This window comes from Anopheles marshallii, chromosome 2 (assembly GCF_943734725.1).
Source record: "Anopheles marshallii chromosome 2, idAnoMarsDA_429_01, whole genome shotgun sequence".
In the NCBI taxonomy this organism is placed as follows: Eukaryota; Metazoa; Arthropoda; class Insecta; order Diptera; family Culicidae; genus Anopheles; species Anopheles marshallii.
The window spans coordinates 17,777,812-17,790,303 of record NC_071326.1 but is presented as its reverse complement, the minus strand read 5'-3'; the positions used below and the strand labels follow the sequence as shown (position 1 = coordinate 17,790,303).

General features: G+C 43.7%; 2 protein-coding genes across 2 annotated transcripts in view; both read left to right on the top strand.

Moving 5' to 3' along the window:
- LOC128719508 (Kv channel-interacting protein 4-like) overlaps positions 1-8,245 on the top strand; it is a 45,946-nt gene extending 37,701 nt beyond the window's left edge. Inside the window, exons 3-6 of the mRNA XM_053813134.1 lie at positions 1,940-2,131; positions 7,703-7,776; positions 7,844-8,056; positions 8,135-8,245. Of these exons, the coding sequence (XP_053669109.1) occupies positions 1,940-2,131; positions 7,703-7,776; positions 7,844-8,056; positions 8,135-8,245 (590 nt within the window). The remainder of the gene's footprint in view (positions 1-1,939; positions 2,132-7,702; positions 7,777-7,843; positions 8,057-8,134) is intronic.
- Positions 8,246-8,393: 148 nt separating this feature from the next.
- LOC128716250 (pair-rule protein odd-paired-like) lies at positions 8,394-9,856 on the top strand. The gene is made up of 2 exons (XM_053811174.1): positions 8,394-8,451; positions 8,988-9,856. Exons 1-2 carry the CDS (start codon positions 8,394-8,396, stop codon positions 9,854-9,856), a joined length of 927 nt encoding a protein of 308 aa, XP_053667149.1.
- Positions 9,857-12,492: the final 2,636 nt, after the last annotated feature.

The window sequence follows — 12,492 nt, the reverse complement described above, 5'->3', positions numbered from 1 at the left end:
CTTCCGATCTGCATTCGCTTGCTGTTGCCCGTCGACCGACTTCCTGTTCCGAATGGAATGGGTCGCATCTTTTTTGTTTTTCTCGGCCGGTTACCGGTTTCCTCGCGAACGGGCCAAACAATTGTTGTTACTGATGTAGATGTTTGCTAAAGCTTTTCTTTCCGTTCCCTAGCTTCCGACGGTGTTCTGTAACATGGTGCCTGTGGAAGGATACGTGGCACACGAAACGGAACGGGACACCATTAAAAACATTAGCAACAACCATTTAGAACGCGGTTCGACACGATGGGCTCGGTAGACAATGAAGGCATGGCAAGGGGAAAGGATGAAAAAGTAGCTAACGGTGGGAGTAGCATGCGGTCCGTGGGCCGAAACCTTGTTTGTCGTGATTATGCTCAACGCCGACCATTTCTTTCCGTGTGGTTGAACCTTTTTTTTCTTCTCTCCTACAAGACGCTATCCGCACGTGAGCTGGGCTTTTGCATACAGTGAACGGCCAACGGTGCGCATTCCGGCAATGTCATCGTGGGTGAAAAATTAGTACAAAAGAAAGAACATCGCTAGCGAGAATGTAGGAAGAGGGAGGGGGGGGGACATGGAGGCGGGCAAATGTCCGCACGACATTCTCCGACACGACACGGTGCACTGTAGTTGTAGTAGTAGTAGCAACGCAGACTGCAAGCGTCTGTGTCGTTCCGTTGCTACGAAAACATTTATCATAGGAGATAAGCATCTTTCGGTTCGCTTCAGGCCTGAACGAGCCTTGGGGTTGGTTGGGGATGTGCATTGTATCCCTGTCCGTGCAGCAGGGTCATGGAAAGATGCTAGAACACATTGCGTAGACCCGTTCCGTCCCATTGGAGACGGTGCTAATGCGTGAGTACATTCTACAAACGTTTCAGGGATAGATGATTTGAGGTGGATGTTTGTGAAGTTAAAGAAATATAGGAATAATATTAAAGTTTAATGTTATTGTACTATTATTTCTATATTTTTATTTACAAAGCTCTCTTGTTTTTTTTTGCATTACTCCATTCTACGAGCAGCAATCCACAAGGGCAAACTTAGAGATGGAGCTGTAACTCCCAAAACTCCCCGACTTCTTTACGGGATCAAAAAGTGATTAGAAGCTTACGAAAGAAATCAAGTAAATACATTATGTAATTTAGATTTCCAACTCGCAGCTGCGTCAAAACCATCAAAACCACCGGTACTGTTTGCAGGTCATAACTTTATGCTCATCGGTCATGGATGTACTTACAGTAGATGCAAGAATAAACAAGCAAGTATCCCCCGTGCTAGAAACTTAGTGTCACTGGCATGGCAAGCGGTGTAATACACTCTGCGCTTCGCTGTTGACTTGTCTGTCTGTCCATTCACCGCCATCGGTGCTACGTAGGAGGTGTATTCTCTCGGTTCGGTCACGACCCAATCACCAGCAATTCTTCTTTGGAATTTTGTAATTCAAAACCCTACGGGGGTGGTCAGCCAGTGTGGCCTTATTTTCAATTTGTAAACAAAAAAAAAGTGAGACAACAACAGCATCCCGTCTGTCGGCTGCTAGAGTTCTCCCCGAAGGACACATCGGGCTGACATTATCAGCACTGCGGCCGATGGTAACTTTAACAAGCGAAATGCACTTGGAAAATAAAATCAACGCTCAACTCGTCGCGCTTCAACCAAGTGCTTCATTATTTGTAAATCAAGTTTGATGAACAGTTTATTTTGCAAAGTTTTAGTAATGGAATTACCGAGGACACGGCGATAAGCTAGGGTGGGAAAAAGGCGTTCGAAAACACCACAAAAAGTGGACGAGAATCAGAATGTTTGTGACAGCTGAATGTGTATTAAAGGTGTTCATTCCAAGCTTTCTGAGTTAGCATCCCCCGCACCGGATTGTATTAATGTGGTTCCATGTTTTTTACGCCTACATATCTAGACTGTGAGCTGGAGGAGATCGTGTCCCCGCCGAAGTACCGACCGGAATCGATAGCAGCCCTGTGCGAGGCGACCCGTTTTACCGAGGCAGAAATCAAGCGGATCTACCGTGGCTTCAAGGCAGAATGTCCGGCCGGCATCATACGGGAGGAAACGTTCAAGTTCATCTACTCGCAGTTCTTCCCACAAGGAGGTAAGCCATCTTAAGCACCGGACTAAATACCATGTCCAATCTCCGCCAGCGATCGCTCACAACTGTTTTGCAATGTTTGATGAAGTTCGGTGCAACATAAACTAAATGTTGCCTGGCTGCTCAGTCACCGTAGAGACAGTTTGTGCGAACGGTTCCAGCTTGACACTTATTTGACACAATGCATGGTTTGGGACATAATAGGTTCCCCAGTATAATGCTGTACGAACGAAAAGCCCCAGTACGGCTGTGAGCTACCGGAATCGGTCGGCAAAAATGCAAACCTCACATCCACTTGCATCCCTCGGGAGTTGGACGAAAGATGTCGTTTTATAACGAACAAAATAACTTTGCTGACGTATAATTGACACCCGAGCCAGACACAAGTCGATTAGATGCTGGTTGGAGAGTTGGTAACCAGCGGTGGAATATGTGAAGCGTGAGAAAGGCGAAGGAAATGTTTCGAAGAATTTCCAATCAACCAACGTCTGCCGACAGATCGTCGAAAAGTGTGGGAAGTTGTTTTGTTTTATTTTCCCTGTACACGGACAGTATTTCATTTCTTCTTAGGACAGGCTACTTCTTCTTACCCTTCTTAGTGTTTGCTTTCCATCTGGGCAATAGTTGTGTTATTGTTAACTTAGAAATTAAAACAAGTTTTTCATTCTCTGCCTGATATATAGGCAGGTTTGGGTGAATATTCGGCAATGGAGTGGCTTACGGTAGAATGCTTCCTCGTGATTCTATAATTAGTGCACCAAAAACACAGAAAGAACATTAATGGAAGTAAATTAGAATCCATTTTTACGCAGTGATCGTTGGGTTTGATATGATTCATGGGTGGCAAAACTGATCTTACGTTCCGTAAAATGGGATTCCTTTTGCTTACATCTAATCAGTACTTTCTCGCGGCGTTTGATAGCATCTGATGTTTGTGAAGTTCAATTAAATATTAAGATCTGTGCTTTAAATTATTTAGTAGGAATTCTTTGAGTTCAAAAGAAAATTGGTCAACATTTGAACATAATTGGTGTACGTGAAAGATAAAAAATTCGTTTCACTTATTGGCAATATTTCTCACTTCACAATAATAGTCACGTCGCGATTAATGATTCATTACCATACTCAAATCATTAATAACAACCATTGGCAACGCAATCACAGGAAACCAATATCTTCACAAAGTACCCCCATAAATAAGCAATTTGGAAACCAATTCTTCCGCACTAAAATTATGCACGATCCCTAATTTGTGATCGCACAATGGCAAGAAGTATCTCAATAATTAAGCCATACATTTGAAACGCACTCAAACGCCATGCACACGGAGCAGCGTTCGCAAGAAAAAGGCAGTCAAAAATTGTGGTCCGTTTGCCGTCGTTTGGTGTGCTGTCCATCTCTGCTTTGTGTGGTAATTAATTTGATGCTTGTGCATTATTTCATGTACCCATTGTGCAAGAAGATGCGCCACGGTAATGATGGTAGCGAAAAAATCAATTTCGTTCCTGTATTGGTTGCATTATGCATGAAATTATTTTTTTCTATGTGCTCCTTCTCTTTCGTTCGAGTTTCCTGCTCAGTACCAGTTGCCAGAAACAAAAAAAAACAACATTCGAAGACACTTATCACGATTGAATGAGAGCGTAGCGCAACATTTTGTGAATGTGCTTTTATGTATTGTAGTACATGGAAAACAAAGCACAATTCACTTCCTATAAAATGAAAAGAAAATATGACTTTTTGTTTTGAAAAGCACCTCAACTCGTGTACTAATGTAAAAGCAGTGTTCACCAGTGTCAGCGAAATCCGGTAACGTATTGCCGCCGCTCGCCAAAACGGAGGGTAAAACAACCTTCTTGAGAGCGAAACAAATGAGTCTATGCCGCGGGGCCATGTGCAGTGAAGCCCCACAAAGTCATCGAGTCAAGAGGTCATGGCACGCCCCCGTATTAGTGCTGCACACGTCCACCCTGCACGGAATACAACTTGGGGCGGGAAATTTTCGGGTTAGAAAACAGTCGGTAACAGATAATACACACATCCATTTGCATCTTTTCCATCACACCAGCTAGGAATTAACAGCTAGGAATTTAAATAAATAACAAATAATTCTAAATTATAAACAAGGAATTTCAATCTATTTGTATTATTACATCAGATACGACGATATATAGTATTTTTAACCACGCATATTAGTATATCAAGAGCGAAATTTGTTTTATAACACGACATTGCCTTACCACGATTGTGTGCTGTTAAATTAAACGCAGTGTTCAAATATCTTAAAATTTTTTGCTTATTTGAATTCTATCGGCACAACTTGAAGATATGCCCGGGACATAATCGGGAGAAGCGTACCGCATTGGAGTCATGTATGACTTTTCTGTCTTGGAGCATCTAATTCATCAAATTTGATCGGAAAAAAGATAATCCCAGAGGGATCCCACTCGACCCTTGTCAAAACGATCTAGTAAACCGTGTTTGTAACCATGTAAACCATGAGTTTGTTCGTGAAATGTTTATGAACATTTTACCACCTTACCCGTCAACATTTTATGAACAACTTACCCGTCGAACAGCTATTACCATTATTGTTTAAATACATATATTAGCAATATAGTAGAATCGCTAAGTAAGACGGTCCACACAAAAGCGTTAATTTTAATCAAAAGAAAGATAAAAAATATAACTGATGAAAAAGCAGCGCCCTCTGTTGGCATGTATGAGTGTAACAATATCGGCAAAGAGATAAATGAAAGAGCCACATTTAAAATTTAAATTAATCTACAACAGAACGAATTCCCCAGTAAACAACGTCTGTTGCTGTATGCTAATGTATGGCAACCACTGTGTTTCTGTATTATATTACAATCATCATCATCATCATCATCAGCGTCATCATCATCAGCGACCTTCTTCTGCAAAGCTTGTAACGGCCGCACTTGGGCCCGCCAGCCAAGGGGGAAACACGCCGGCTGTGTGTCGTTGGCGAGTGATTCGCAACGAAATAGTCAATTTACATGAAAATCAACAGCATTTCAAGTACACACCCGAAAAGAAAACTTCGGCAAGGCACGGTACTGCTCCACAAAGTGAAGCGCGTCAGCAATGGGGGGCCCCGGGTGGCCCCATCACGCTTGGTACAAACACCATATTATGGGGTGTGTCGTTGCACGAGCACGAGACTGTTGTTTGGTGCTCGTTATTTTACCATTTCGGGTGCAAAATGGCCCCAGCCCGATTTTACTTCGGACCGGTTACCGGGATCGAACGGCAAGTCAGTTAAGAAAACATGAACGGCACATTTGTCAGAGCGTGCAGGAACAAGGGCAGACAAGCAGTTGCAGAAGTGACAGATATACGTACTTTCGGTGAAAGTTGCGCTTCTTTCGGTTACCGGCCACTCTCATGGTATCGGCAACTGTGGTTTAGTTTGGGCGAGAGCAGGGCAAGCAAATAAACGACTCACAGCCGAAAACAACAATTTCGTACTGCATTTGAACGAGTTGTATCAAGTTGTCGCGAAAAGTCGCTTAACAAATTTGTTTGCATTTGCTGCTCGAGAGTGCCCCAAGGGATTGATAGTAGGTAACGGGGACTATCAGGATTTTTTGCTTCTACTTTGTACACATCTCTCAGAGAAGGTTTAAGAAATGTATGAGACTACTAAATGACGCTCCGGGAAACAAAATACCACTGCAGCAGCATAAATGATTATCGATCGAGTAGCCATCACGCGCTGCAAGCTGTGATCCTCGTGTCCGATAGTTCATGCCTGCCTTTAAAAGTCCTCCGTGATTGATGAGGTCCCGTGGCAGGTCCTTGAACGTGAATGCCCCTTGCCATGCCCGACGCTACATGAAATATCAATTTAAACTTCAAAGCCACGACGGCAAATGGGGCGGCGGGAACGCAGGGTGTAACGATTTGATGTTTCCTTCTTCATACTTCCGCGTCCCTGTCCGCGTCACATCAACAACAACAAAAAACCGAAGCGTAGCAAAATTACTTCTACATCACAAATACCCACACACACACACACACACACACTGTCTGTGGACGAAAAAACTTAGCAAAACGAGATTCGGAAAAGCAAATGGGTATAAAGAATGCGCCGCTGTGGGAAGCGCTAAGACTGCGAGTCCCAGCAGTACTCCAGCATTGAGCGACGATTTTTTTCTTCCACCCAGCTGCAAAAGGAAATGAGTTCGGATATCCTTTAGCTTAACAGTGTCACCGCCAACACAAAGCGATGGCACTGGCCCGTGAGCGCAAATGGCAAATTGCGGAACTGCAGCATCCAAATTGCAGTTTGTGCAAGTAAATAATAAACGAACGTTGGATCCGGGCCAATCCGTTGCTGCCGTGGGTCGTCCTGTTCGTGTGGTTGGAGTGCGAAAAGTTCGCTACACTTTTGCGGAAGAAAAATGTAAATAGTAAATAAACCGGAATGGGAAGGAGGCGAGGATGATTGCATCGTGAAGCAAATTTGTGCGAATAGTGTAAAGCTATAGCTTCTCTCACAATAAAGTCGTTCAATGCGCACAAACGCAATGCACGAGACTACACTTATTGTAGAAGCGTGTAATTGATTTTACGCTGCCTGAGTTGGATGCATTAAAGCATTACCATTGGAATGCACATATCGGATAAAGTACTTAGTCATATCAAACCCTCGCTATCCGTATCGGCTATTGATCAAAAGATAAATTCAAAAGATTGTGATATAACTACCGTGTAGCATAAAATTTCCGCTGATGGATGGTTGGAAGGGGTTTTTACGCAAAACAGCGATGAAAAATATACAACCAAAAGGAATTTTTACAGAATATTTACAGCTAGTTCTAGATCAAACAGATCTGTTTGATGGAAGTTGGAGCTATTTCTGGTTTCGTTTCAAGTTGGACTGGATAATGTAGCAAGTGGTAAAATCGAGATGAAATTGACAAATCATTTTGACACGGCCGATCAATAGGTCTAGGTAGAGATTCAAGTTTAATTTGAACAAGACCCAGCATTTCATATCTACATCAACAAATTCTGCAGTAAAATAATTAGGAATAAGCTCCAATTCTATCATTTGAGTAACTCTGGTTCCAAGTGATGTCGTTGGCACCATTTCAGGAGTCTGTTTAAGTTGAACTAGAAGATGTTGTTGTGATATATGTGGAATTGCTCACATTTTCTTGACTATGAATCAAATTTTCAATCAATTAGCAAATATTTTAGTTAATAATAATTTGATAGCTTACAAAAGTTATAAAAAATGGGAAGAATATGCGATGCGTCAGAATTACGGACGTTCTAGTTCCACTTGATCGGTAAATGATTAGAAATTGATAAAAGATCCTGAAGAATATCAGATATGTCACATCAACCACACCCACTATCCACCACAGAATGCATATGAACTCGAAACCTACTGTACTGACAGCCTATTGACGAATGTAGCTGACTGTTAGACACAACATGCACGGACCTAATTGCCACACTATCGAAATAAATCTCTTAAAAATGTACACTCCAATAAAAATGGGAATAAATAGACTTCGTATTCTACCTTCCCCTTTTCAGCCAATACAGGTTTATATGCACATTACGTGTTCAACACTTTAGACAAGGAGCATACAGGCATTCTTAGCTTCGAGGTAAGTCCCGGTCACACCGCTCTTTATCGCTGCCATATGCACTAAAACCACTAAATCTGCTGATTAGAACTTCGTCCAGGGACTGTCGATACTGTCGCGGGGCACGCTAGAGGAGAAACTATGCTGGACGTTCTCGCTGTACGACATTAACCACGACGGGAAGATAACGCGCGAAGAAATGACGGACATCGTGACGGCCATCTACGAGCTGATGGGTGCCCGGGACGATGGTGGTACCGATGAGGTTAACATCAAAAGCAAGGTGGACACCATTTTCCAGGTAAGCAATCGGTGGGAAAGCTTATCCGAAGGGTTTGCGATTCTTACACACTTTACCGAACGTTCCAACGCGCGGCAGAAGATGGATACCAATCAGGACGGTGTGATCACGATCGAAGAGTTTCTCGACTGTTGCCGGAAGGATCAGCTAATCTCCAGCTCGATGGGTGTGTTCGATTCGACTATATGACCGCTGGAAAAACTGCACACACTGCCCGATTATGTGCTGGAGCGGGGCAGTGACGGGGCGGGCTACGAGGACGACTCGGACCAGGAACCGAAGGGTGACGACAGCAACGAAAACTCGAACGAGAGTAGCTTGCAAACGGCAAGTAAGTATGCGGACAGTAAAGGTTAGCGAATTGGCACAGTTGCCCTGCAAAAGCACGAACAGATGTAATTCTTCCCTTTCTGTTTCGGAAGGGCAATAGCTTTTGGTTGTACATTTATTATAAAACGTAGGAATTTTATGGTCGTAAATAAAATAAAGTTCTGTTGTGTGGAACGTTTTTGTAAGTTATCTTTTCAACAAGTATTTTTTTTTAAATTATTATTTTAGTTCATACTTCATTATGAGTGTTTTAATGATCATTTGGTGAGATTCGTTTGCAAGAAGGTGCTTATTTCCATTATATATTTTTTTAAAGGGATTTGATATAACTTTTTCAAAACTTAACACAAGTCGGTCTATCATTCCCATTTTGAATGTAAAACAAGCACAAGTGGGTAATGGTCAAATAGATCTCTAGCAACATCTCAAATCATCATTATCATCGTCCTTCATCCCAAAACCGCTTTCTCACTCCCCATTCCATGTCAGAGCTGTCGTGGGATTTAAATATCATTGAAACATTACGGGTTTCTTCAACCGCTTCTTTACTCCCATTGGCTTCCTGCGACGCTTTGCTGACCATTCTGCTTCTCTCGTGCAGTACTGAAATCCGACACATCGAACGGACCGACAACGACAACCGCAGGATGCATAGCGAACAGAGTGGAGCAGCTAGCTGCAACTACTGCTGTTACCACCACCGGAAGCGCAAAAACACAAACACCACCGACAACGGGTGCGCCACCATCTTGCCTGCAGCAGCAAGGCACCACCACGAACGGTAATGGTTCGTCAAAAGGACACCGGACGTCCCGGACGAGCAACAAACAATCGATACTGGTGAACGGGCGGGCCAAGACGAACGTGGCCGCGCGGCACCAGAACCACTTCCACCATCACCTGCATCACCACCCACACCACCAGCAGCCCTGTTCGACAGCTCAACACCAGCAGCAGCAAAGCCAACAACCGCCGCTCAAGCACTATCACATTCCGCTGCAGGATGCGTACCACGCGCAGCAGCCGTTGCAACCGCTCCACCTGTCCACGCTACGGCTCGGTCAAGGGTCCTGCTACGCACCGCCGCCACCACCGCCACTGCCCACCGCAAAGCTGGCGCCACCCCAAACGCTGTCGCTCGCATTGCCACCGTGCAATGGAACCTACCTGGGGCAGCTGTCCGCTTCCTCCTCAACCTCGTCCTCGCACCAGCACCACCATCACCACCACCATCATCATCATCACCATCTGCAGCCATCGGGCCGCATAGCTACGATTTCATCTCCAATGTCACCGCCCGGTTCGTGCTGCGGTGTCGTCACCCGACCGAACGAACTGCACTGCTGTCCGATTGGCACGGTAGATCCGTCGCAGCAGCTGCGTGTGGCACCGCAGTCCGACGTTCCTACACCGACACTGGTCAAGGTGAAGGCATGGTACACGGTCACCAAACAGGGCCTCACCTATTGAGCACGGGTACAGCGCTTCCTGGCCGTCGTTGTTAAGACATTCGTTTGTATGATTTTACACTCACCCGCTGATCATAATCACGTTTCATTACGATATTGGCAAAGTGTATAAATTTCATGCGAGAAAAAACAGTGCAACGAACAGCACATCCCACGCGATCATCGGGGATAAAAATTTCGAAGACTATTCACCAAACAATTATCCTCCCAAAACCCTCGCTAGCAGAAGCGTACGCATGACGAAACAACCTTCCTCCTTTTTATAGAACGTTTAGCAGGGGTTAGTTCGTACAACTTTCTTCCAAATTTTCCAATCGGTTAGTTCCTCAGACAATGTGAGCAAAATTAGATGGAATGGAAAGAGTAACAAATATTCTAAACTGAACGTGGTGGCGTGTAATGGGCGGCGAAGACGAAAAGCTTGTTGCGAAGGTGTTAAAGTTCCCACAAGTCCACTTATGTGCCTTCCTAATTTTGACTCCTAAGTGTAGGTTTAACACGATCCGTTACGATAATGGCTACGGTAGACGATACATAAGCACACGTAGAAACGCCCATCGCTAGCGTCCCGACAGTATACTGATGGATGCATTGTGCAGCAAACGATCGTGCTGATCGTGCCTGGAAGGAACGCATGGCAAAAGCCAATGTCCCCATCGGCCGAAATGCATCATTGCCAGTAGAAGCGTGTTTTGTTTAGCTATTGGTTAACGCTCGACGACTTGCGCCGGGATGGTCGTATCTAGACACAAAAGGGCACCCCCCAGGCAAGTTCTTTAGTAACAGGGTACCTAAGGTAAACTTAACGATCCGATTGATGTAAACTGGTGAGTAGGCAAGCAACATGTGCATAATTTTACCACTAACGCAAAGCAGTTGCAAAAAGCTGCGCCACACAACATTTGTCACAGGGAGAGGTGCAAACGTCGTGCAACAACAACCCCGCAAAACGGGCGAAAAGAAAGATTTCACACAAAACAAACAAACAAACATACCTATGCCATCATTTCGAGGGACTCAAACCAATCAAATAAACAAAACTAACCACTACCGCGTGCTTACTAGTTAATCGAAACACTGTTATGAAAGCAAGCAACCGTATCAGTACGGCTTGGAAAACCAAAAAAAAAAAACAAAATAAACAACAATAAACAGAATCGTTAATAGTGTGTAGTTGGAAGGCAGAAGGCGCTCCTACCAGTAAATGTTGATGTGTGTAGTTAAAACAGGTGTTGTTGGCCTATCGTCCTCCCAAACAAGGGTGTGGTGTGTATGTTTTAAACACAAACAAATGTACACGGCTCAATCTTCGGTGCGTCATGGTCAAAAATGCGATACACTTTTGTTACATTTTCCGGATCGCGAAATTCACCCAACAATGTATCATAAGCAATTGAAACACGAAAAACAAAAGGGAAAAGAGTTTAAACTCGTTTTACCCTGGCCAGTGATACACGTACACTGTAAATTGCGAAAATTCCTTTCGAATCAGCTATGCACCACAAAAGAAGGTGGCACATAAGAGAGCAGAGCCGGCGACGTTAACGATTATAATTATTCCCCTTTCAATCCGTGTTTATTGTTACCGTAAGTGTCTCGTAACATAGAAAGCAAATGCAAAACAGCAGCAAATGCAGCTACTACAAAACAAAACAAATAAATTTAACGATGATGAAGCAAAACACACCATAATCCAGGTGACCCCCCCCCCCACTAATAATGTTGATACACAAGTATAGGTGCCGTGTTTTTCTTACCAAAGTGTCACATAGAGCTACAACTAGTCATTGCGTAAGCGAACGTGCGAAACCCCCCGCGAGTTCTATAAGTGTTAATATCTATTCGAATCGTGTGTTACTGGTTAGAGAGAGAGAGAGAGAGAGCGAGAAAAAAAAAACGAATATAACTCCTTATCGAAAGCAAGATGAAACCATTTATATCGCAAATATATGTATATCTCTATATTCTACGTGAAAACAAACAAGAGGAAAACTCAGATTAAACGAAGCATACGGCGGTTGGGGCGAGAAGGGTGGGTTCAAAACCCCATTGGCAAACAAGCAACGATATCATAGTGTCTAATTGTTGATCTAGATGTATAATTTGTAAGCGTTGTGTAGCGGCATCGCGGGTGCAGTAGTCGAAGACCTGTTTCGGTACATGGCATACAGCTCGAAACTATAACAAAAAACCGTTACAGTTGAATACATAATCAAAACCGAATACAACCATGCCATGTTCTATCTCACAGAGCGCATTGTTTGTGTGGGGTACATTAATTTGTGTTGTTTTTTTCTTCTAGTACCTAGTCAGTTTCAAACTATAACCCCGTTCCCCGTTCGTTGCTGTATGTTCTATCTTGTAAGCTTAAGTTTAAGATTGTTGCGGAGCAGAATAAGACATTAAGGCGATCTGAATCCGGAGCAACTTGCTGCAGCATGATTTAAGTAATAGGAAAAGGGGCCGAGTTGTGACAAAGTTTCGGTTCGCGTTTTTGTTGTTTTGTTCAGTGTGTTACACCGTTACAAATGACTAAGCATACGTAGATTTGACTAGCGATTACTCGATGTACTGTGCGGAACTTCCCAAGAAACCGTGATAGCAAACAGGAATTAAAACAACAGCAGGTATTGATAC